Here is a 26991-nt window from a genome sequence, read left to right on the forward strand (position 1 = left end):
CAGCATACTAAAATATACCTTCTTCCCTACAGGATTTATTCATGATAATCAAATGGAATCTAAGGCTTCTACTCATTTTTTAAAAGATTTATTCTTTTTTTTTTTTTTAAATCAATGGGTATCTTGCCTGTATGTCTGTGTACCACGTGCATATAGTACTCTCAGAGACCTGGAGTAATGTTGTGAGCCACCATGTGGGGACTGGGACTGGAACCCGGGTCCTCTGGAAGGGAAGTCAGTGCTCCTAACCACTGGGCTATCTCTCCAGCACCCCAAGGCTTCTACTATTAAAGGCTGATACATAACACACACACACACACACACACACACACACACACACACACACACACACACACACCAATACTAAATGTTAGCAAAAGTATGAGAAAACTAAGTCTCGCATGCATCACTACATGACCATTTAGTAATTTCTTGGAAAATTAAACACATACTGTGTGGTTCAGCCATTGGATTACTGGGTATTTACCCTAGGGAAATGGAAACATCTGTTTACACAAAACTTATGCCTAAATATTTATAGTAACCTCATTTGTGGCACTCAAAAACTGGAGACATGACAATAAACTATCTGAAAAGGAAATCAAGAAAACGATCTCATTTATAAAGTGTCAAAAAATCAATGAAATAAAAACTTGGGGTCTTGAGATTAGACTCGGGAGCTAAAGCACTCACTACACAGATTTGAGGACCCGAGTTTGACTCTCCAGAACCCACATAAAGCTGGGCATGGTAGTTCTCATGGCTGTAATTCTAGGGTTCTTTTTTTTGTTTGTTTTTTGAGACAGGGTTTCTCCATGTAGTTTTGGTGCCTGTCCTTGGATCTCACTCTGTAGACCAGGTTGGCCTTGAACTCACAGAGATCCGCCCGGCTCTGCTTCCCCAGTCTGGGATTAAACGCATGCGCCACCACCACCTGGCTAATTCTAGGGTTAAGGTAGAAAGTAGAGACATGAGAACCCCCAGTGGCCCATGGCTTAGCTAGCCTGGTATCCAAGGCAGCCAACAAGCAAGAGATCCTGATTCAAACAAGGTGGAGAGAAAAGATGGACGCTTGAGGCTGTCCTCTGACCTCCAAGCGTGTACCCACACCCATAGACATAAACATGCACACACACAGATATATACTCATCACACACACACACACACACACACACACACACACACACACACACAGAGTTGTTCCTTTTTCATCAGATTTTAGGAAAGAATATATAATTCCTGTCTGTCATAGTGCGGAGCCAACATTGCCAAGCCATTGCTGGGGCCTCGGCTTAGAGATACCAGACAATGGCAGAAACCCAAAAGAACCCAAAGCCAGCTGCAGCAGGAATTCAGACTGGATTCCAGCCAGTGGGTAAAATCAGGAGGCATGATGGGAAATCAGCCAAGGTCCTCAGTCTGAGCCAGCCATGGGATCTGAAGACACAGGCGAGTCGGCTGTGTGTACCACGGGGAGCTGAGTGGTCCTCTGTGTCTGCTCTTGTTGACACTGACAGCCAAAAATGAGGCCTTTGGGAGGCAGCTGAAAACTCACAGCCTACTAACACTATGACAGGATGTTAGCAACCAGGGTCAGAAAGGACTCTGAGAAAGGTGCATTAATCAGGGAGGTGTCAACAGGGTTCTGGGCAACTGTGACCGATTTGGGGAAGTCAAAGAATGCTAGAGACAACCAGAGTCAGAGAGTGTGGGTCACTTGTGCCCACAGTGTCCCCAGTGGACAGCCACATGCCAGCCTTTTCATGGTAAAATCAGAGTCAGGGCAGGGTGTGAGCCTCAGGTCCTGCCCTGGACAACTAACTGATGGGAACAAGGCAACAGGGAGCAAACAGGTCTTCCTTCATGGCTCTCTTCTTTCTCATTTTTCCAAGGCCTGAACCCCTAACACTCACCTAAACCTAATGATTAGAATGATTTTAACAGGCTGGGCGGTGGTGGCGCATGCCTCAATCCCAGTACTAGGAAGGCACAAAGAAGCAGGTGGATCTCTGAGTTCGGCGCCAGCCTGTTCTAGGGAGTGAGTTGCAGGATAGCCAGGACTACACAGAGAAACCCTGTCTTTAAAAAAAAAAAAAAAAAGGGGGGGGGAGGAAAGGAGAGGGAAGGAAAGGAAAGGAAGGAAGGAAGGAAGGAAGGAAGGAAGGAAGGAAGGAAGGAAGGAAGGAAGGAAGGAAGGAAGGAAGGAAGAAAAGAATTAATTTAACAGACATTTAATAAGGTTCCACTAAGAGAGAGCCCCCTAGAAGGTGCTCATTGGCACCAAGGCAGAGCAAACTCAGTCCCAGGGTCATGAATCCCTAGATTCTGGCCCGATGGAGAACCATTCTTACATGGATTCACGGACTCAGCATTCCTCCCAGATTCCCAGACACCCGGGCCCAGCATTCTCCTAGCATAATAAACCTGAAGACTGAAAAGAGGCGAACGAGGGAGCAGAGATGGATTTGCAGCCACCTGGGGCTGGCGCCTCGCGATTGGATGCTTCAGACGGTCAATTGTGTTTGTGCTTTTTGTCCTACTTAGAGCCAGGGTGTCTGCTCTGGCTTTTTTCTTTGGAAGTGCTACAAGAGTCTTGCTAGAAATCGCTGGTGGCCTTTCGGACAGCGGCGGCGGCGGCGGCGGGAGGGAGAACGGAAGTTTAAATCGCAGCCTGACCGATTACAACCCATGTGGAACTGGAACCCTCGGGTCGGAGAGCTTGAGGAAAAGGGGATTTTCTTCTGTGCGTCTATTGTCCACTCTTGCTGTTTAAAGGCACATTTAGAATATTTTACAGATGTACGAGACATGGAAATACACATTTGGGAGTTAATTTTTTAAAAAATCGATATCAAATGTTACCATAATACTCCTAATATAAAGCAGGCTTCCTTTATAAGGACGCTTCTTGTGGCTTTTGCTTTCTCCTGACTAGGAGTGTGTCTTCAATGTGCCGTTCACTACTGTCCCACATTTGAACTGGCACCATGAGGAAATGGGCATTTGCTCTGAAGTGAAAATCTAAATTTCCATATTTCAGCTTTTAAAATGGATGCAAGGATGCCGTTTTGAATTGATACTCAGTTATGTTTGTAGCCCAGGAGAGCTATGAATTCTGAAATATGTGTACTGTAAATCTATATGTATTTTGATATATTAAATTTATATAGCACGTATATTTTCTACTGGCTACAAGTAAAGGCACTTGCCACCAAGCCAGACTCTCTGAGTTTGATCCCCAAGACCCACACAGCAGAAGGGGAAAACCAGCTTGCGTGAGTTGTTTTCTGAACTCTGTGCATGCCATAGTACTCAGGTGCCAACACACACATGAATAAAGGTAATTTGCATTTTTAAATCTGTATATTCTCATATGCGTGTGTTAAATAGCCCTGGATACTGAGAAAAGGGCTGTTAGTGTTAAATGCAACTTGTATTCTCTTTTAAAAGAGGAGTAAGAAAAGTATCCTTGTAGTGAAAAGGTTAAAAACCCAAGGAAGTAGCCTCACGAGCTGAGAGCAGAGTTCTACCTAATTTGCTTTGCCATCTCCATTCTCTTTTTCTTTTTCTTTCTTTCTTTCTTTCTTTTTTTTTTTTTTTTTTTTTTTTTTTTTTGGGTTTGTTTGTTTGTTTTTCAAGACAGGGTTTCTCTGTGTAGTTTTGGTGCCTGTCCTGGATCTCACTCTATAGACCAGGCTGGCCTCGAACTCACAGAGATCTGCCAGGCTCTGCCTCCTGAGTGCTGAGATCCACCTGGCTTATTTTTTTTTTTTTTTCTGTCTCCATTTTCTTAATGCTGTGATGGGTTCCTATTCAGGAATTAATATTTGACACAAAATGACCATCATTGAGAAGATAAGCAAAGCAAAGGACACTGAGGCCATCAGCTAAAGGAGAATCTGGGGCCAGGACATTCGACAAGTTTTCTTTTGTACCTAATAAGCAAAGCTTTTATTTGGATAATCAGTTGATCAGGCTGTAAAATCCACCACATCTCTGGAAACCAGGTCAGTCTGCTCTTACGGGCTAAGGAAGTGAGGCAGAAATGCACGTGACTGGCTTGCTGATAAGCCAGCCACAGGGGAAAGGTGCTGTAGCTAGCTAGCATGATGTGAAAAGGGAAGAGCTGGGAGGGACCTTGAGTCTCATCCAGTCTCACCTCGGCTAACCACGTAGCTAGTCTGTAGCCTCTGTGTCCAGTCCTTTCCAGCTTCAGGAACTGTCAGTCCAAAATGACAGGTTGGTGGGTTGGAAATTTTGCTCTCTCCAGGTTAAAACAAAGCTGTATAAGCACTGAGCTTGCTTTGAAAAGCAAGCGAGCTTAGAGAGGCCAGGCCTACCCAGCACTCGGGGCTTCAAGATATAAAAGAAGCCATGCTTCTACGCCCAGCTGCAAGCAGCAAGGTAGTCCAAGATCAGCAGCTTTTCTGAAATCCGGGAGAGCAATGCATGCTGTTCATTTCTGTCTCTAACATCAGCTGAGGGTTGGGAACCTGCATGGTCATAAAGATGAGGTCTGCTGTCACGTTTCTGGGCCCTCAGGGGCCCTCCTGGCCACATGACCCAGGAGATGTGTTAAACAAAGGCATATCCTGGGAGAAGTCTCCAGGAAGGATTTGGCCAATGGAAAGGAACCTTTGGAGGGGCCTGATCTCATTGGAGACTCGTGAACATACGTGTGTACATGCATATGTGAATGAATGAATACTCCCACAGATGCTGTGGTTTCCTAGAAACCGAGGGGGGCAGGGAGCCCAGGGCTTCACAAACACCCTGTTAGGATCTCTCGTTTATTTTCAGGCTTCGTTCGGCACGGTGCTGGGAGGGAAGCCCAGGAGAGGCTCACCCACACAACAAGGCTTGTCAGTGAGGACTTAATCTGCTCAAAACCCATGGTCTGCAGAAACCCAGAGCAATCGGAACCCCAAAATAACTCTGGTCTTTGTGTGTGCAATAACACCAGAGAAGTCTCAGCCATTCCATGAAAGTGCAGAGAGACACCCGGAAGCCACTTCCGTTACCCAGCATGTGCCCCCCTTGTCTAACACATGGACATTAAGCCAGCTCAGATCCCCTCTGTCTTCCAATGATCGGAGAACTGGCTCTGTCTGCAGGGCCTTGTAGTCCCCTTGGAGGAGGAAGTTCCAGGGTAGGAGCTGGAGAGCAGCTAGGAAGTCACTGCAAGGGAGGCTTTGATCAGTTGGTGGCAGCAGAGGTAGTGAGAAGGAGCCGGGTTCTGGGTGTTTTTCCAGACTAGAACCACTGAGATGTGGGGACAGATTGGATGTGGGAGGTAAGCAGGAGTCGGCAATGACTCCAGGGTTTTTATCCACGCAAACACAAAGATGAAGTGCTCCTGCTGACCTGGAGAAGGTTGGTGGAGGAACAGCTTATGAGACAAGCCAAGGAGTTCAATGCTCAATGGACTGTGGTTTAAAAATTAAGAAAGAGAGAAAGTGCCAGGTGTGGTGGTGCACACCTTTGATCCTAAGGCAAGGCAGAGGCAGGTGGATCTCTGTGAGTTCAGTACCAGTCTGGACCACATAGCAAGTTCCAGAACAGTCAGGGATACACAGTGAGACCCTATCTCAGTGGCAGGGGTGGGTGGGGGGGTGGGTGGGGGGAGTATGTTTAAAATTCCTGAAAGTAGAACTATTTCAAATGATAAGGACAAAGGATTCAGAGACCCTGAAGCAAAATAAAATGAAATCATTATGATTAAAGGATTTAGGGCTTAGGAAATTGAAAGGTGACATTGAGCTCTCTGGATGGTCCTCCATGAAGGCCCAGGTGGGATGAGGTGGCAGGGTGATGCAGACATGAAACCAATGGTCAGAGATCACACTAGCATTAGTCCATTTTGAATTGGTTAATTCAAATCTTAGAAATGGGCAAAACAGCAAACAGATCAGATCTGCGGGCGGCACCACACCAGGTCCTATAATAAAACTGGAGTTTTGCTCGCCATAGATTTATTATCTCGTTGTAACATAATATAGCTCAAAATCGGAGGGCTGAGTGAGAAACTCAACAAATTCTCAGGATTGAAATCTTTGTTTCACTGCTGAGCTGTGGATGACTCCTCTACTTATTTTCAGTTATGATGGAACTCAATAATAGGGGCTGAAGAGATGGCTCAGAGGTTAAGAGCTTGTACTACTTACTGCAGTTCCAGAGTCCCCAGGCTCAACTCCCAGCACGCACATGGTTCACAACCATCTGTAACTCCAGTTCCAGGGAATCTAATGCCTGCTCCTGTCTTCTGAGGGCACCAGACATGCAGCTGATGCACAGACACCCATACACGTTAAATTAAACAGAACAAAACTACCGAATGTTAGCCTTTACATCAACTCATGAGGCATCTTATAAAGTACACCCTGTGATGCCCTAAGGGAAGTTTCCTGCCAGTCTAGCCATAGCTTGTCAGGCTTGTACCCCCAGTGATAGGGATTCACAACATGCCCCCATGGTTGGCGTACCTAGACATTTCTGCCTAGCCATTTCTGGGTCAAAATGTCTTGCGTGACCAGGATCCCGTGGCTTTGTGTGGTTGCATAAAGTACACAGCTACGAGCATGCGTGGAACAGCCACATGGGTCTGTGTGCACAGGCGCGGCCCAGCCTTTATAAGCTGGCTCCATGTTTCCAACTCCATCTTTTATTCACATGTCTTTTCACAGGCCTGTCACCTCTGTCTCTCTTTCCTATCTTAATAAAACTCTTGTTAGTGGATTCTGTCATGCTACGTGACATTTCCTCGCAGGCTAAGAGCGCCTCCGCCAAATAACTAACACCCAGCCCTTCCCAACCCTGAACCATGTTTCCAAGTTCAGTAACTCAAAGTCCCCTAGCTCCGAGGCCAGTGTTTGAGCTGGTGAATGTCACAAGCATCTGAGTCCACTAGACTACAGGTGTGAGGACAGTGCAGGATTAAACAAGTTCTACAGATGTTTATCTACATGTCCTGAGATTTCACTGGAGAATAGAAAACATGAGAAAGCCCTTGCCTCACATTTCCAATTAATAACTGAAAAGGAAGAGAAAATTAAAATGAGATTGTTATATAATCCTTAACCCCCACCCCCACCTCGTTTCAGACTGCTAGTCACCTAGTCTAGACTTTTAACGTGAGTCCTGCCATTATAATTAAGTATATAATATTTAAATCTCCTGGCTTTAAATGTCTGCATGTTTGTAGGTGGGTGAAAATGTTCAGCTTTGTAGACTTCATCATTTAGTTCAACAGATAACTAAAATGAAACGGTGGTTGAATACCTCCCCACATGGAAAGACCGTCCCCAGACGAGTCATTCACGTACTGAATTGGAGATGATTGACATTTAAGTGGCTTCACAGGTGTTCGCTCAGCCAAACAAAACAAGTTAATCATCTCCTATTCATTTTTTTTTTCTCTTATAAGATATCCTCAGTAAAACTTCTCAAGGAAAATACCAAAAAAATACACGTCTGGGTCCATGGCATGTTTATCTGAACGATGGGTTTATACCAGTTCTTGAGACGGGAACTAGAGAATGCCTGTTTGTTTGAGCAAAAATAACTATCTTGGTGGGTTCCTCTCCACTAAATCAGAAACAGGGAGAATTCCCAATCAGGATTCCTGCAATACTGGAGCGTTCAAATGAGACCAAATTAGGGTGTTCAAATAAAGTAGGTGCAGAGAAGAGCAGGGCTGCAAAGCCACCCATCAGTGATGCAGATAAAACAGATGTTTGGCTATGAGGTCCTGCCATGAGGAGGTCACCATCAGAGGCTCATGGCTTATGTCCAGGAGTTTATGAGAGGCAGATGGAAAAGGGTCTCAATTCCTGCTCTTACAGAAGCTCAAACATCAGAGATCCCCAGGGTAAGCCTGATTTCCCCCTTAGATGAACTGATTCTCATGCCGAACCTCTGCTGGTGCCCAGTTTGTCTGGGACCCCAGTTAGCCACATTCCCTGGAGTCTTTGCTACCCACTGACTTCATTTTGCCCCCACTCCCTTAATGCCTTGCTTCTGATCTCTCCTTCCTCTTTTTCCAGTCAAGTAAGAAAAGAAAAGCAATGCATACTTTCTTCTTCTTCTTCTTCTTCTTCTTCTTCTTCTTCTTCTTCTTCTTCTTCTTCTTCTTCTTCTTCTCCTCCTCCTCCTCCTCCTCCTCCTCCTCCTCCTCCTCCTCCTCCTCCTCCTTCCTTCGAACTCACAAAGATCCACCTGCCTCTGCTTCCCGAGTGCTGGGATTAAAGGCCTGCACCACCACCACCGGGCGCATACTTCTAATAATTGGTGTATATGAAGCACCCCAAACCTATTTCCAACTAGCAGTCTCCCTTATAGCTCAGTTCTGCGAGCCCCACACTGTCTCCCTGTGTACCCACTGCTGGTCAATGGCATACACTGACCTGTCCTTTAGAAGCCTTTAGGATTTCACTGACAAAGTCCTCACCCTTCTCTGGTGTCCTCTGTGTGCCAGTGGCCAGCCTTCTTTTAAAACTCTGAGTTATGTAAGCAACAGATTGCAAGAATTTAGATTTTAAGAAAAAAAAAAAAGCCAGTAGGGCTGCAGGGGTGGCTCAGCAGTTAAGAACCCTTGTTGCTCTTGCAGAGGACCAGGGTTCAGTTTCCAGCACTTACATCATCAGCTCACAACTGTCCGGAGCTCCAGTTCTGAGGAATCAGGCACTTTTCTTTGTCCTCCATGGGCGTGAGGCACACACATGACACACACATGTACGTGTAGAGAAATGTGCATAAACATAAAATTAAAATTTTAAGTCTTGTTTGTTTGTTTGTTTTGAGGCAGGATTTCTCTGTGTAGCCCTGGTTGTCCTGAAACTTGTTTTGTGATCAGGCTGACCTCGAACTCACAGAGATCTGTCTGCTTCTGCCTCCCAAGTGCCACCATGCTCAGCATAAATTTCTTTTTTAATTAGATATGTTGACATATGCCTGCAATCCCAGCACAGGGGTGGTAGAGGCAGGAGGGTCAGGAACTCAAGGGCATCATAGCAAGTTCAAAGCCAGCCTGTGCTACATTATGTCCTATCTTAATATATGTACATACATAACATACATCAAACAAAAACAGGACTTGGTTTAAATGAATGTAAATAAACAGTAGGATTTTTGGAGGGCACACAGTGGCTCTTCCCAGTGACTGGGGCTGCAGTGGGGATCGCCCTGGGAAGAAGTATTGCTCTGGCATGTCTTCAACACCAGTGCAATGGATCATAGCTATATCACTCTTTCTATTTCCACCTAGGATTGTGAAGATGTCCAGCCCCAATCTGAACATTGTGACCCTACTGGGCAGTTGTCTGACTTACAGTAGTGCTTACCTTTTTGGGATTCAAGATGCTTTTGTGGGGAATTCAATGGAAGCACTCATTCAGGTAGGTGGCATTTCGAAATTTTGTTTCAGACACCGTGTTGAACTTTGGTTCATACTCATGGCTCTTCCTGTGAGCGGCAGTTACGTGTCTGTGTTATGGGCATATGCAGTGAGGCCCACTTTCCACCCCATGCCCTCCGTGGGCCTGAGACCTTGAAGATGGATGAAGGTTCCGCTTGTGACTCTTCCTCCTGTCCTCTTCCCCCCCCCCCCCCCAAGACGAGACTGTCCTTGCTGTGCATCGGGACGTCCCTTGTGTTTGGCCCTATTCTGGGGAAGAGCTGGCGACTCTACAAGGTGTTTACCCAGAGGGTCCCGGACAAGAGAGTGGTGAGTTGACAGCTGGTCCGCAAGGCTGGCCTGCAGCGGGAGCTCCACGGTGGCTCGGAGCTGGGGGAGTTAGTGCAAATCTCTGGGATGACGGCAGGATGGCTAGAATTCTTGCTCCTTAGTCCCATCCTTGAGTCAGGTGGCTCCATAAAGCTCCACCCAGACTTCTAGGATGTGAGTGCTGCTGGGAACATAGGCTGCTTGAAGTCCACCCACCCCAGGCTCCATGGGAACCTGTGAGCGGGCCAATACGTGGCACTGTGGGAGCGAAAACAAGATGCCAGAGAGACGGGTTCTTGGCACAGACGGGAACTGCAAAGCGAAAGAGTGAGTGTAGAGGAACTATAGCAAGAAGCAGACTGGTTCCTCTCCCTAGAGCTCGGGTCTTTTCCCTGCACTGAGAAGGGCATAGCTAAGGCAGTGAGCAAGAAAAGGGCCTCAGCGGGCAGAATTATATGGAAGCCATGCAGCAGCCAGGTCTCCTGCATGTTCCTGACATCCAGCATTTATTATAACCATATTCTAACATTTTATCAGATTCCCTGATATGGCTGCCCAGACCTCAAAGCCAGACCGTGGGCCTCTTCGGCTGGAGACTCCCCAGACCTCATATATAATTCTGTCAGAATACTTCTCTGTAATTATGGGATTCTAAAAACCAAACCTTATTGAATCACGGTGACTGCTTAGCAAAACCTCACAGATGTAGAAAGTTGGCTAAACAGACAGAATTCATCTCCCTCTTGATACCTTTTCCAAAAATAGCTTTTATTTATTTATTTGTTTGTTTGTTTATTTGAGGCAGAATTGACAGACAAGAAACACAATATTGAAACTGTGACATGATGCTTACCTGGTGGGGGGAGGGGGGAACATGATCAGGAAGGTGGTTTTCCCAGAGAGAGGCTCACCCTTTGCACTTGGGGTGTGCAGACCCCTGAGATGTCCGCACGCACAGGAAACTCGACTGTGTAATTTGTGATAGTGAGGGACTGTATTAGCCCTCTCCCCTGAATAAAACATGTGATATTATGTCTTAATCCATAAAACATGTGATCTAACAAACTCCATCATCCCCAGATGTTCAAAATCCTCTACCCAGTGTTACATTTGTTACATTGTTACATTGGGCCTCCCTATCTCAAGGACACCAGTGTTCTGCATTCTGGCATTAAGGATTAGTTTTTCACTTTCCAGAGTTGCACATAAATGGAATCATGGGCTGGAGAGCTATCTCAGCAGTTAATGAATGGAGTTGGGTTCCCAGCACCCAGGTTGGACATGTGCACATACCTGCACACAGGTGCACACATGCACATAATTTAAAACTAAAAATTCTAGATTTTAAAAGTCTTTCAAAAACAAATTTTAGACATATTTATTTTACTTTATGTGCATGAGTGTTTTGCCTGCACATACGTATGTGTACCCTGTGTGTGCCTGTGACCAAGGAGGTACAAAGAGGGCATCAGATGCCCCAGCACTGGAGTTACAGATGGCTGTGAGCCGCCGTGTGTGCGGGGAACCAAATCCCCTTCTTTGCAAAAGCCACAAGCGCTCTTAACCACTGAGCCATCTCTCCAGCTCCTAAAAACAAAACACTGAAAAGAATTTAAGGTCATCCTTAGCCCCATAGTGAGGACACATGAGACTCTATTTCAAATAAACAAACAAGTAAGTAAATAAATGAAAACAAAATTTTGTCTCTGGTGACAGTTCAGTGGGAATAATGTCTGCTGGGAACTATGCAGTGGATACTCTTGTTTAGTTTGGTTTATTTTATTCATGTAATTATTTTTAATATAACCACTCATCCCTGCTGCTGTGTACATCAATTGTTTATGTTTACCCGTTGATGGAGTTTGGGTTGTTTCCAGTTCAGGACGAATACAGATAAAAATAGTGTGAACATTTGTGTACATATCTTTGCATAGATAAAAACTTCCCTTTCTCTTTGCTCAAAACCCGAGCCTAGAATGGTCAGCTCATATGGTAAGTGTGTATTTAACTTTGTTTTGTATGTTTTTGCTTTTTTTTTTTTTTTTTTCCACCAGAGCTGAGGACCGAACCCAGGGCCTTAAACTTGCTAGGCAAGCGCTCTACCGCTGAGCTAAATCCCCAACTCCTGTTTTTGCTTTTGAGGCAAGGTCTTACTGTGTAGCCTTGGCTTGCCTGGAACTCACTGTGTTACCAGGTTGGCCTTGACGTCATAGATCTGCCTGCCTCTGCTTATTGAGTACTGGAATTACAGATGTGTGCCCCCACATCCAGCGCTAACTTATTCTTTGTGGATTGTGCTTTGGAGGTTAAATATAAGAAATATTTGTTTGATTCATGGCACCAAGATGTTTCCTCCTGGATTTACTTCTAGAAATATTAGAGTTTTTATGTTTGTGTATGAGAGATAGAGAAAGACAGAGACAGAGTCAGAGACAGAGACAGAGAGACAGAGGGGTACACTTACCACAGCATATGTATGTATGGTCTTCTGCTTTCACCATGTGGGAGCTGAGGATCAGCTCAGGCCATCAGGCTTCTTGGCAAGCGGTTTGACCTGCTGAGCCCTCTAACTAGCTCTCAAACAAGTTTTTAAGTTGGTTTGCCAATCTACATAAAAATATGTTGGGATTATGACTGGAAATGCACATATTTTACCAGATTTATTACCCTTTGTCATACATTGCATGTTTTATTGTTTTGTAAACTATACTTTTTCATTGATTTTTGTCCAGATACAGACAGATAGGTGGGTTTTGGTGCTGATCTTGTGCGTTTCAACCTTGCTAAATTACATAATAGTTCTAACAGCTTTGTCTTCTAAGACGGTCTCACAATATGGTCCAGGTTGACCTATGTATTCTAGGCTGGCCTCAGGGCCTGGTGTTCCTTCTGACTCTGCTTCCGAAATGCTGGATTACAGTTGTTCTAGCATACGCAGATTTTCTAGCAACTTTTTAATAGACTCCGTTAGATTCTCTGTATTGATGTCATATCACCTGTGAATAAAAAGCTCTTTTCTGATAGAGTCTGTAAAAAAAAATAGTACAACTTCAAATTGAGGTGACGAGCAAAATGTCCTTCAATTATTGTTGTTTCATATAAATATGTGTGTCTGGGCACCATGTGCATGCAGTGCCCAAGGAAGTCAGAAGAGGGCATCAGATTCCCGGGAACTGGGGTGACAGATGTTGGTGAGCCTCCATATGGATGCTGGTGATCTTGAGGGAGGAGCCCTCTTTCCAGCCCCCTTCAATTAGTCTTGACTTATCTGGAAGGCATTCACGATCCACGCTAAGCTTGGATTGAGTGTGTGGCTTATTCCAGTAGTCCTAGCACTTGGCAGGAATTTGGTGAGTTTGGAGCCAGCCAGAGCAAGACCCTGTTTCAAAAACAAAACCACAAAAAAACCATTATGTACATGTATGAAAATGTCATAATGAGTTGTATCATCATGTATAATTAATGTACACTAGTAAAAACATTTTAAAGAACAAACAAAAACATGGATGTTGGCTGCAGTTTCATAGATCATCCTTCTAATTGTGGAAGGTTCTTTTTCCTCTCTTAGGTTCCTGAGAATTTTTATCAGTACTGGTGTTGGGTTTTGTCTAACAAATTTCCATGTCTATTGAAATTATCCTATTATTTTCTTGTTTGGGCTGCTCATCTGGTGGATTGTGTTAAATGATTGTAGGATGCCCAAACAAACTTGCCTTCCTGGGATAAATTCAGGTTGGTCATGCTGTGTTAAAGTCTTTGTATTGGGTAGAATTCCTCTTTATGGAAATTCTGTGTGGATCTGTGCACTTACTCTTTTAGTGAATATTGCTTTGTGGTTTCCTTTTTCTGTAGTACATGTATTTACCTAGTTTGGGTATTGGGGTAATCCTGGCCTTGTAGAAGGAGTTGGGAACTATTCCTTCCTCCTCCATTTCTAGAGTACTTTGTATATGATAGTAAAATTATTACATACTCCTCATTGTCATAGGATAATCTCCATGTAATAATGCACTTCCATTTCTCCCCATCCCAATCTTCATGTTATTGCTTCCATTTTTACATGTGCTACAAGCCCCACTCATAATAATAATTGTTTTATTAAACAATCACCTTTTAAAGGTATTTAGTAGACCAGATCATATGTTTTTCTTTGTAGTTGACATTTCCAGTGCTCTTAATTTTCTATACATATTTTTTTGTTTTTTTTTTTTGAGAGGAAGTCTCACTATGTAGTCCTAATAGGCCTGCCCTACCACTCACAGAGATCCACCTGCCTCTGCCTCCCAAGTGCTGGAATTAAGGAAGTGTATAACCACACTCAGCCTTACCTCCTCATTTTCATTTGGTATCATTCCCCTTTGATCTGAAGGGTTGAAAACGTTCTAATGTGAGTGGAGAAGTGCTAAGCTCTTTCAGCTTCATTGGGCTGAACATATCTTTATTTTGACTGTGTTTCCATAAGCTATATTGCCATTTGTTATGTGGTATTGGGGATGGAGTGCAGAGCCTTGCTCACTCTAGTCAGCGGACCTACCACTGTCTGTACCCCAACCTTTGGATGTTTCTTTTTTGTTCCTGTACTTAGATGGAGATGCCCCTCTCCCGCTGTCTTCTTGCTTGGCCTTACATGGTGAGGTCTGATACTGTCTTGGTCCTCGGTACAGAGTGAGTCTTTTTCCCTGATTGCTAGCAGAGGTTTCTCTTATGAACAATTTGATTAAGCAAAGTTTAACTTGCTCTTGCGAACATTCTAACTGGATTGCGTCTTTCCTTTGATGGCTGTCAAGAATGTGGATTGAACACACCCATCACCCTGGACAAAACTCAACTCCAAATGGATCAAGGACCTCACCATAAGACCAAATACCCTGAACCTGGTAGAAAAGAAAGTGGGAACAGGCTTGGCCTCATTGGCACAGGAAAGGTTTTCTGAGCAGAACAATGATAGCATGAACATTAAGACCAACAATAAATGGGACTCCATGAAGCTGAAAAGCTTCGGTACAGAAAGGACTCCATCATTTGGACAAAGCAGAAGCCTGCAGAATGGAAAACTCTTTACTAATTGATAGTTATCTAGAGTATATAAAGAGTTTAAAAATGAATATCAAAACATCTTTTATTATACATCTTTCATTAAATTGTCATAATCAATTTAAGATTTACTGTCATAAAAAGAACATTCCCTTCGTACTAGTCAAATTGTAGAGAAAATATTAATAATTCCTCCATCTTTCAGTCCCATCTCGGAGTTCTGACAAAGTCTGGCAGTAAAACCTCCACATTTCTCTACGTTTTCATAGAGATACATCTAGAAATAAAAGTGAACTTCCTTTATAAGACCCCTGGACATCTTTGCCAGAAAAGTTAGAATATCAAAACATTAAACAAGACGATTGGTGGTGGTGCACGCCTTTAGTCCCAGCGCTTGGGGGGCAGAGGCAGGTAGATCTCTGAGAATTAATGCAAAGTTAGCCTGGTCTACACAGTAAGTTCCAGGACAGCCAGGACTACACAAAGAAACCCTGTCTTGAAAAACAAATAAACAAAACGTTAAACAAATGGAAATGGTTAATGGTACCAAAAACAATAGCTGAATAGACTTACAGGGAAGGCATTCAGTCTTGCAGTCCTCATCATGAACTGGGTTGGGTGGGGGGAGGCTGCGTTTGAGGCTCCCACAGAGTGCTGTGCTCAGGGCACAGGACACACTCTAGCACCTACGTTAAACAGCCGAGCAAGCGAGGAGCCATTTTGACCTTGACTCCTTTGCAGATTATCAAAGACCTGCAGTTACTGGGCTTGGTAGCAGCCCTGGTGGTGGCTGATGTCATCCTGCTTGTGACCTGGGTGCTGACTGATCCCATCCGGTGCCTCCAAATCCTTGGTGTCAGCGTGAAGGTGAGGGCCTCTCCCTAGGCAATCTAATTCCTGACTTGGGCTGGCCTCTGTGATGATCATCATCTCAACAGCAGCACTGAGCAGCTGTCCTACAAAGAAGTCAGGAGCAGTGGCCGCCCGGAGCACCCTGTCCCTTGTCTGCAGGGTGTCCCTGATCTTCTCATGGGAGTCCTCCTAGATGTCAGTGCTCAGGAATCTGCCTGTCAGGTCTCTGGGCTTGCACAGTCACTGATGAGAACTTTCAGCTCTAGGGAGTTGCCTTCTCCTCCCTGTCGAGGGATAAAGGTAATGTTTTGAGGTTATCTTTGTAATCATTGGACTTCAGTTCAAATCACAGCCTGCATCAGCCGTGCCCTGGGGGAAGGCTACATAATCTCTCCAAGTCTCCTTTCTAGACAGAGGGGTTTCTGGGGTGCATGCATACATGCAGACAAAATACTGTGTATCTAGACAGAGGGATGAAGAGGAGGTAACAATACCAACTTTTTCACTGGGCTTGGGTGAAGATGAGGAGAAATAATGCAGGTAAAGGGGCTGAGGAATACAGTGGAATCAGTATTGCAGGGGTCAGTGAATGAGGAGTTGGCTCTCTGAAAATGGTGATCTATGATGTGAAATACTCCTGCAATTTTGCTGAGGTGATGTTTGAACTCGCTGTGGTAGCAAAGCCCTTGAGTAAGCCCCAGCATCTCCAGCCGTCCACCACCTTTCTTTCCCTTCCTATCTGCTTGGGCACCCTAGTTTAGGTTCTAACAGAATTTATACATTTTTTTTTCCATTTTTACACACTAAGAGGGGAAGTTATATGCTCTGGAGGAGTTCACACTCCAGGAAGATCACAGAGCTCTAGTGTGTGGTTGGTGCCAGGAATTTGAATGCCCTTGGTTCTGACCCTGTGTCCCTCACAGGTGACAGGGAGAGATGTGTCCTGCTCGCTGACCAACACACACTTCTGTGCTTCGAGGTACTCCGATGTCTGGATTGCTCTGGTTTTGGGATGCAAGGTTGGTAACCACATCTCCACAGGTTACAGTCCGTCTCCAACAAAATGGTTTGGGAAGAGAATTAGGGAATTGATGAGATTTATTTGTGGGTAGTGATGACAGAGAATGGTGAGCTCACAGCCAACCTGGGCTCATGCAGAAGTCCCAAAGCTGTGAACCATTTATTTCTCCACTGTTTACATTTGGAGGGGCCTTTCATAACTCCTCATGTGCCTTCATTCAGTCTACCGACAAATCATTGGCAATTCCGTTTCTCTCATATTACGATCTGTTTTTCTGTTGGGGGGGCTGAGGGAGGGTTTCCTAGGGGAGGGGTTTTGATTGTTTGTTGGTCCATGGTCTTGCTAGGTAACCCTCATTGGCTGTGTAAGCCAGGCTGGCCTTGAACTCATAATGTGAGCCATTGTAACTGGTTTAGAAGTTTGTTTGTTTGTTTGAAGAATCCAGGAGGCAAACAGCCATCACAGCCACCCCTGCCCTTAGCCAGGGCTCCAGAATGTTCCATCTTGTTACTCTTGTTCTTCCTCTGGTCCTGGACAGTTCTGAAGCACTCGGGTCATCTCCGTTCTTGGATCCCTTCCACCTCACCCCTCCACCCCAACCCTGTCTTCATGTGTCACCTCCATGGCTTTCTGCACATTCCCATCGAACTTCTCACTACCACAGTGTTTCTATAAGATATGGAGGCTGGGCGGTGGTGTTGGTGCACGCCTTTAATCCCAGCCCTCAGGAGGCAGAGGCAGGTGGATCTCTGTGAGTTCGAGGCCAGCCTGGGCTACCAAGTGAGTTCCAGGAAAGGTGCAAATCTACACAGAGAAACCCTGTCTTGAAAAACCAAAAAAAAAAAAAAAAAGATATGGAGAAAGAGTAACTGCCTGAGCCAAGCCCATGGGGGGAGGCTGCCAGCAAGGAGCTCCTGAGGAGGGCTAGCCCCACCCCCTTGCTTGCTGACTAATGGTAGAAGACAGTCAAGGACCAGGTGTGGCACCCTCCAATAGTAGCCATGGGTACAGTGGCTTTGAGTCACACCTATTTCCCTTTTTAGCAAGAATATTAAGTGGAATGAAACTGTTTTATTAAGATCACATCTAACATTTCAGAATCACAGAGTTCATTTTATTCACCTTCTGTAAAACAAATAATGGCCGGGCAGTGGTGGCACACGCCTGTAATGCCAGCACTAGGGAAGCAGAGGCAGGCAGATCTCTGTGAGTTTGAGGCCAGCCTGGTCTATGGAGGGAGACCCAGGATAGGCACCAAAACAACACAGAGAAACCTTGTCTTAAAAAACAAAAACAAGACAAAACAAAAACAAAAACAAAACAAACTCAATAACGATGCATGCACCTCTGGATGCCACTCAAAGGCATCAGTTACCCGGGAGACAGGCCCCACTGGCCTCTTACTTATGTCCATCTTCTCAGTGAAGAGCCGATGGTGACTGGGTTTGGCCCTGTACCCCCAATTGGGACGTTGGGTGTGAGGAGTACCTCTGCCACACTGATTCCTTCCCCTCTAGCAGAGCCAAAGCTTCCAAAGTCACCCCTTAGAGCCTGCCTGCAGGTGGAGTGGGCCAGGTCATGTGATCTCAGAGTCAGCGGGACACCTGGCCTGACTTTCCTTGGCTCGGCCTCACCTTGTACCCGATGGCATCTACACATTCCAGTTAGGAACAGGGTGTGACTTGCTCTCCTCTCCTCTCTCTACCAGCCAAGCCCTCGACTCTGCTACCGCTGTCCTCATGTAGTTATTGCTATGGTTTTCTTTTTTTAGTCTCACCACATGGCCCAAATTGTCCTGAAAACTCATGGCAATCCTCCTGCCTCAGCCTCACCAGTGCTGGGATGCCTGGTCACCCATCATGCTGGGCTGTGAATGTCCTTGGTGGCAATGGTTTGTTGTGTTGTACTTTGAGCAAGTCAGAAAGACTAGTGTGTGCAGAAAATGACAGGAAAGCTTTGACATCTGGATATGCGCAGCTGCCTCTGAGGAAGGCGGTGCCCTCGGATACCATGCCATTTTCTCCCCTCCGCAGTACAAATGAGAACCGGGAGGACAGGTTCATGTTTGTGAAGAGAGGGAAAAAGCTGGGCCCCAGTTCCTTGTTGGTAGAGTCGGGGGTGGGAGTGGGGAGTGTGTGTGTGTGTCCCAAAGCAGTTCCCATACAGCACCTGCTGCCTGTGCCTCCCCTCACTCTTGCTGGGGTCCCAGCCTACCTTTGTTCTCCTCTTTTTCCATCTTTCATCTCCCAAGGACCCCCACTGCACAGAGCCACGGGCAACCTATGGAGTTCCTTTGTGTCGAACAGAAAACAGTGTTCTGTTCTTCCCTGTGGATGCAGTCTTGCAGGTGCAGAGCCTGGCAAGCAGATGGTGCCTTTGAGCTCCCTGGAAAAACAAACAATAATCCTCTTCCGCCCCTGGCACTGCCCTGCTACTGTAGCATAGGGCTGGACATTCGGACCATAGGTCCCTTTCAGTTCCCGTGTGCCACTCAGCCTCACTCATTGCCAAGCCATAATGGATAGGTAGCAGGCCTCCTACACACACACACACACACACACACACACACACACACACACACACACACACACCCAGCAGGAGCTGGCTCTCCTCTCTTCCTAGTGCCCACTGCCCTGTCTGGGGGACACCTATCCACCTACATAAGGCTCTGTGCCTTCGCCCATATTATCTGATGACTTGTTTGCCCGTCTCGGATAAACTCATTCTCAGTGAAAGATGGAAGTAGCACTCAGAACCCAAAGGTATAAGGAGGACTCATCTCCTGGTTTCTTGTGTTGCATCTTAGTGGAAGCTCACAGCCCAGTGTTACCGATGAAAGGACCCTGGCCCCAACCCTGCCGCTCTGACCTGTGTCTCTGGTCCCTGCTCCTCCTGCAGGGGCTGCTGCTGCTGTATGGTGCTTACCTGGCCGGCCTGACCAACCATGTCAGCTCTCCTCCAGTGAACCAGTCCTTGACCGTCATGGTCGGAGTCAACCTCCTGTTACTCACGGCCGGGCTAATTTTCGTGCTCACCAGATACTTGCACTCCTGGCCTAATCTAGTCTTTGGACTCACCTCTGGAGGGATCTTCATTTGCACAACCACCGTGAACTGCTGTGTGTTCCTCCCCCAGGTATGGTTGGAGTGCTCTGCAGGGTTCTTCACGGAGTATGACAGGTCATTTTACTTTCCCTGAAATTATGGTGGTCAGAAGAAGGGCTATCTCTGTACCTCCTCAATGCTTAGGAGAAGACAGCTCCGCTCCCCAATCAGGCCAAAGAGGGCTACCAGTGGCAGGACCAGTTCCTTGAGGTGACCGCACCCCTGCTTCCCACCAGCTCCCACTCTGCTCTATTTCATGCCCCTTCGGTCCTTGAGATTTTTTTTTTCCAAGAGAGTATATCTTCTTCTTTTTTTTTTTTTCTTCTCACTATGTAGCTCTGAAACTTCTCTGTAGGCCAGGCTAACCTCAAAAAGAAATACCTAGGGTTGGGGATTTAGCTCAGTGGTAGAGCACTTGCCTAACAAGCGCAAGGCCCTGGGTTCGATCCTCAGCTCAAAAAAGAAGAAATACCTTTTCCTTTCTAATTTGGGATTGCAGGTTCATAGAGAAATTTCTGCTTAGAATTTCATGAAGTGGGATGGTTACCCTAGCTAGGTGTGGTGATGCACCCCTGTAATCCCAACACCTGGAAGATAAAGGCAGGAGAATCAGGTCATCCTCAACTACACAGTGAGATTTTCCTTTTTTATTGGATGGAAACAGAGTCTTTACAAAAGGGAGAGATTAGCCAGGCAGTGGTGACACACACCTTTAATCCCAGCACTCAGGAAGCAGAGGCAGGAGGATCTCTGTGAGTTTGAGGCCAGCCTGGTCTACAGAGTGAGTTCCAAGACAGCCAGGGTTAAACAGAGAAACCCTGCCTCAAAACACACACACACACACACACACACACACACACAGAGAGAGAGAGAGAGAGAGAGAGAGAGAGAGAGAGAGAGAGAGAAATTAAAATGTATTTCCTATTACAGAGGTTAAGAATAAAATCAAATAAATAATGGAGGTGCTAGAAGCAGAAAAAACATCTTGGCAAGGAGAGAAGAGGTGAAGAAATCCTTAAATCCAGGAGGAAAACTTTGGTGCTCCTTCTGAGCTGATGGCTACAGCGTCTCCTCATCTATCACGTTAATGACCTAGCCACTAGATGCTTTTTTCCCCCTCTGGCTCTTCCTTTCTTCCCCCTGAGGCTCCCCCCCCCCATGCTGAATCCCTTCCCCAGGTGAAACTACTGGCTCGTCCCACAGTTGACTGTCAAGGTTACAGTCAACTTAGAGCCAGCTCAGCTTGACACATCAGGCTCTTCCTGCTTGCTAATTCTCAACCAAACATTCCAATAAACAAATAGGGGTGGGGGAGTCTACATGAGCTGCTAAGGCTGGGTGCAGCTTTTGTGCCACAAACTGGAGGGACTTTGCAACATCTTAATGTTGTAAGAACATTCAACTCAAGAATGGCTGGAGAAGGCCATTAAGAGTGGAGGCTCATTGTCTGGGTCCCTCCTCCCTGGGAGATGCCGAGCTGAGGAGAAACTTTGGGGTAGCCTAGGCTTTTATGCCACTTCTTTCCTTTCTTGCCTATGAAAGAACTAAGCATTTGTCAGCCTGTATAGCCAGAGATATCCCCGGAACACCGAGGTTTCCTGGAAGGCTTCTGAGAAATGCTGTGCTGTCCTGGGGGGGGGGGGGGGGGGATAGACACTGTTGGCATATCCCTTTTTATCTTCTTTCTGCCTTGAATATATGTAATGTCTGGTGTGAAGGCAGTCAGTTGTGATCAATAAAATATATTTATTACACTAGGAGACCGTAGCTCCTTCCGTGTAAGGGTATACACTCAGGAGAGGTTTTTGTTTTTGTTTTGTTTTCTTTTTTTTTTTTTCTTTTCTTTTCTTTTTTTCTTGTTTGTTTTTTTTTGTTTGAGAAACAGGGTTTCTCTTTGTAGCCCTGGAACTCTCTCTGTAGACCAGGCCAGCCTTGATCTCACAAGAGATCCACCTGCCTCTGCCTCCTGAGCTGGGATTAAAAAGTGGGGACCATCACCACCTGGGAAAAGAATTCTTAAGGAGAACCCAGGGACACAAAGGAGAACACATATCTGAAGGTTTGGTGACGATGCCTTCTTCGACAGTTGAAAAGGTTCCAAGATATTTATTTTGCTTGGTCAACAGGATTCCAAGGACATTGCCTCATTTCAACAAAAACAAACCACAAAGTCAGGAATCTAGTCTTAGATAATGAAATATCGAATAAGGATGAAAAATGATGCTTAAGTTGAAATGAAGCATTGAATAGGCAATTTAGACACTACAAAATATTGAGCTAACAAACTAAGGAAGCAAACGACAGATAATTATATTTATAAGTCACTAAATAAAAAAATATAAAGAATAGGTCTAACTAGGGGGCAGAGTTCATAGCGAATAGTGGAGAGAGAGGGAGGGGGGGAGAAGGAAGGGAGGGAGGGAGGGAAGATACTAACCACCCAGGAACTCGGAAGTCAAGGCTTTCTGATTTGAGCAACACGCCCTCCGAAAATGGAGGGGATCTACACCTCCCTGGATGGTCCTAGTTGGTGTTTCTGCTCTGCTCTCTTACCCTTGCGTCCCGAGACTCAGCTGCAGGATTTCTGCTTCCTCTGGCCTTTGAATCCTCTGCAGCTGGGATGGACAGATGAACATCTGTCTCCCAGAATTTACCTACAGTTGCTAACTGTGCTAACCTACCTCTCATCATATGTTTCTCTGTCTCTCTCTGTCTCTGTCTCTGTCTCTCTCTGTCTCTCTGTCTCTCTGTCTCTGTCTCTGTCTCTGTCTCTCTCTCTCTCAATTGATTTGTCCTCTGAGCTCAGACATGTTTAGTGGAAGCACGTCTTCCCCTGTGAGGCTAGCGCTGTGTCCCCAGGGCCGTGAGACAGCTGAGCACCTTAGGGAAGGTGTCCCAGGGGGAGTCAGAGGAGGGAGGATCGGAGGAAGGCTGCAGGGAGGTGAGTACTGGGCTAGCCGGAGCCTTCAGAGCTGCTGTGACCCGGAAGGGTCTCTAGGCGGCGCTGGACAGCAGGGTGCAGCGACTGTTGGCAAGGGAACCAAGAAGCTTGTACACAGCTCTCAGGAAATGCCTGGGTGTAGCTGATGCCAAGCGCTGAGGTCATCGCCAGCCAGCCACCAGCCAGCCACCAGCCAGCCACCAGCCAACCCCTGCTTTTGTGACCTGAGTGTGACCCATCCCCCTACCCTTCCATTCCATTCCGAAAAGCAAAATTCCGAGGACATTTTCTCTTCCAGCCCCGCATCCATGACACACTTAGGATTTGTCCCCTTTACCTTGTGCCCACAAGCCTGGAGAACTGTAAAGAAAACCATCCTTCATTTATTCGGGTATCTTCTGGTCACATATTAGATGGCAGGGACAGGCAGTGATGCACAGGGCGGCCCTTCCCCTCTTTAAGTCTGGAGGGAAGCAGACATAAGAGGAATAAAAATCCGTGTTTTGGAAGCTGCCCCAGACTTTGCTAGCGCTCGGGGCAGCTTCATGGCAAATGGACGTTGGAGGTCAGTCTTGAGAGAAACTCAGCAAGCGGATGGAGTAAGACAGAAAATGAGAAAGAATTCCCAAGAGTGGGAAGAGCGCCAAAGAAGGAACAGCCAGACTTTACTCTTTTCGTTTTATTATATTTTAAAAGCACTTTTAGGGGTTGGGGATTTAGCTCAGTGGTAGAGCACTCAAGACCCTGGGTTTGGTCCTCAGCTCTGGAAAAAAAAAAAAAAAAAGCAAACAAACAAACAAAAAAAAAACACTTTTATTTGTGTGTAAGCATGGACACATGTGTGTATATGTGTATGCCGTGGTGCATGGATGGAGGGAGGTCAGAAGACAGCTTGCAGGAGGAATTGGTCTCTCCTTTCATGATGGGGGTTCCTGGGATTGAACCCAGGTCACCAGACCTAGAGGCAAGCACCCTTACCCACTGTGCCATCTTGCTGGCCCACTCTTAGCAATTTTTTAAATTAATTTTATTTTTCATTAATTTTTATGTGCCTGCATGTATATCTTTGCACCATGTGTATTCTTGGTGCCCACAGAGGCCAAAAGAGGACACCAGATCCCCTGGAACTGGAGTTACAGACAGTTGTGAGCCAGCATGTAGGTGCTGGGAACCGAACTGGAGGCCTCTAGAAGAGCAGCCAGTGCTTTTAACTACTGAGCCATCTCTCCAGCCTCTCTGCTACTTTTGAAATAGAAATAAGGTGAGAAGTCAGAGACCAGAGAGGCAGTTCTGTGGGCTTCTAGAAGCACGGTGTGGCCTGATGCCACATGGATTCCCACTGGTTCTAGTATCCTGTGGCTGCTGTAATAATCGCCAACAGCTTTAAACAAAACAAATGCATTGTCTTCGTCTCAATTAGGGTTTTTATTGCTGTGAAGAGACACCATGACCACAGCAATGCTTATAAAGAAAACATTTCATTGGGCTGGTTCGCCTACAGTTTCAGAGGTTCAGTCCATTATCATCATGACAGGGAGCATGGCAGCATGCAGGCAGATGTGGTGCTGGACCCAAGAGTCCTTTATCTTGACTCAGAGGCAACAGGAAGTCGACTGTCACATTGAGTGAAGCTTGAGAAAGAGACCTCAAAGCCCGCCCCCACAGTGACACACTTCCTCCAACAAGGCCACACCTCTTAATAGTGCCACTCCTTCTGGGGGCCCATTTTCTTTCAAACCACCACAGTCTTGCAGTTCTGTTGGGCAGATGTCTGAAATGGGTCTTATTTGACTATAACTAAGGTATCCATAGATCTGCATTTATTTTTCTTCAGACAAGGAGAGAACCCATTTCTTGGCTTTTCCAGCTTCTAGAGGCTTCCTGCCTTCTTTAGTTCATGCTCATCCCTTCCCTTTCTGACCCATAGTGGGGGGGGGCTCTTCATGGCCATCCCTCCTCCTCTCTCTTTACCCTCATCTTCTTCTCTGGCTCTTCTTCTCCTCCTCCTCAGCCTCCTCCTCCTCCTCCTCTTCCTCCTCTTCCTCCTCTCTTATATGGACTCTTGTACTGACAATGGGCCTACCTGAATAATCCAGAATAATCTTTCCATCCCCAAACCTTAACATCACCATCACAAAATTCCGTTTGCCATCTTAGATAACAGTCAACCAGTTCCAAGGACTCAGAGACAAGGAAGAGATGTGAGGAGTCTTAACACATCCTACAGCGTCCACATAACCCAGAGGCCAGAAACAAAAATTTGCAGATCCTTTGGAGGAAGTATCTTGATCCTTGAGGATCAATTATAGATATCTCAGATAATGCAAAGAGTCTTGAGGACCAGGATCTTCAGAAAGAAGGAACTAAAAGGGATTGGTGGGCTATGGTCAAAGGGTGCCTTGGTTCCACCAGCTTAGGGGATATGAACCCAAGGCTAGATATGGCCTTATGCCTATGTTGAGCTGGTCCTTGACAGCTGTGCCAATATGGCTCCAATAGGGGTAGTGACATTGTGGAGGGTAAGAGGTCTCTGCCTCTACTGCTGAGGTCCCCTGTCCTTCACATCTTTGGTACTCCTTAGATAGACACAGCGTCCTGGCAATTCTGCAGCAGATTCCTGTCTAAGAATATTCTAGGTCACATCTGCCACTATGAAAGTTGGCCAGCCCATGCCCCCACCATTTTTGCCCCCCCCCCAACATTCTGTCTCTTCATCAGTTACATGAGAATCCAAGGTCCTGGTTATAGCTGTCAAAAGTGATGTGTGACCTTGGAAAAGTCACGCTCCTCCTACCCACTTTCCCTGTTGGAAAATACGATCGTGTGTCAGACCTGACATTCTGTTGTATTTATTGAGACCTGTTGGTTTTAATTTGCTCTGTGGTCACTCATTTGGGTTAGAAAGCCTCCAACAATGAACTGGGCTCCCAATTGCTGGAAATGCATCACTCCTCAACCCCTGAAAAATGATGAAGAAAAACAACATGTGACTAGAAACAGCTTCATAGATACATTATTGTTTAGTCGGCTCCCAACCAAGAGCCTTAGGACACTGCCCTAGACATGTCTTTGCTCTGATTTCCTTTGACACCTTGACAACAGAGAGGCTGTTCTGTACCATGTTCTGTCTTATTCTCGGGCACTTTTAAAGCATGAAACCTTAACACCCTCCATGTTTTCTGTCATTGCTCCCTATGAGCACTGCAGAGCAAATGGCATTTTAAGGAGTAAATAGCTCATGCATATGTGTATTAGTGCCAGTGTCGTCCCTTTGTATTTATGAGAAAGAGCAAGGCAAGTATTTCTGGGTGTGTAATTAAATAAATAACGTGTGTTCTTTGGACTAACAGCTGAAGCAATGGAAGGCATTTGAAGGAGAAAATCAAACCTTCAGACGAATGGCCAAATATTTCAGCAGCCCTAGCAAAAGCCTCCACAGCCAAGCTGATGAGGACCAGAACTGCCACTTGAGGGACGAGAAGAGCTGCATGGAGAGGCTCCTCACAGAAGTAAGTAAGCTCCACCTTGCCTAGCAGGCTCCCTGGGAGGAACTCCAGCCCTGTGGGAGCAATTCCACATGCCCTCATGATCCCTCATGCCCTCATGGCCCCTTACGATCTCATGGCCCATGCATGTCTTCACGGCCCCACATGTTCTCATTGCCAACATTCTCTGTCCCAGTCATTCTTCTAATTTCCCCAAGAGCAAACAAAACCTCACCATCACCCCGTGACCCTCATCCATCTCACTCATGCAACAGACAGGTGTAGACTGAGTCATTGTGCTCCAGGTTGATGAACAAGACCAACTTGGTTCCTGACCTTATGGAGTTTGCAGTCAAGTGGAACAAATGGATATTGATTAAGTAAACATTTCATCATAAACTGTGATAGGAGAGACTGGAGATGAAATGTAACTGAAAGAATGCTTATCTAGCATGTACAAAGCCCTGGCGTTCATCCCGAAACTACTAAACCGGGTGTGGTGACATCTGCCTACAGTTCCAGCGCTCAAAAAGTGAAGGCAAGAGAAGTTCAAGGTCATCCTCAGATCACCTAGGGAGTTCAAGGTCACTCTGAGCTACATGAGACTCTAGCTCTAAAACCAGAGAAGAAAAATGTGAAATTATGATGAGAGTCAAGAAAGAATCGATCAGGATGATAAATGAGAATAATGGCTTGGGGAGGGAGGGAAAGGAACACAGCGGAAGAGTCAGGAAGGGCTCTGAATGAAGGCTAATGATGAAGAACAACTGGCTAGGTAAAGAGTAAAAGAAGGGAAAAAAAATCCCTACAGAGGGAACAACTTTGGAAAGCCC

At 45.9% G+C, this 26991-nt stretch overlaps 1 protein-coding gene and 1 non-coding gene across 2 annotated transcripts in view; both read left to right on the forward strand.

Moving 5' to 3' along the window:
* Positions 1-26991, forward strand: part of Gpr156 (G protein-coupled receptor 156) — a 76257-nt gene that overhangs the window by 41758 nt on the left and 7508 nt on the right. The window contains 6 exon segments of the mRNA XM_036203134.1: positions 9263-9392; positions 9611-9721; positions 15497-15622; positions 16531-16626; positions 19527-19763; positions 26024-26182. Of these exon segments, the coding sequence (XP_036059027.1) occupies positions 9263-9392; positions 9611-9721; positions 15497-15622; positions 16531-16626; positions 19527-19763; positions 26024-26182 (859 nt within the window).
* On the forward strand, positions 10567-10734 carry LOC118594347. Its single transcript, XR_004946343.1, has one exon. It is a non-coding gene; the product is annotated as a U1 spliceosomal RNA (small nuclear RNA).

Source organism: Onychomys torridus, chromosome 12 (genome assembly GCF_903995425.1).
Source record: "Onychomys torridus chromosome 12, mOncTor1.1, whole genome shotgun sequence".
In the NCBI taxonomy this organism is placed as follows: domain Eukaryota; kingdom Metazoa; phylum Chordata; class Mammalia; order Rodentia; family Cricetidae; genus Onychomys; species Onychomys torridus.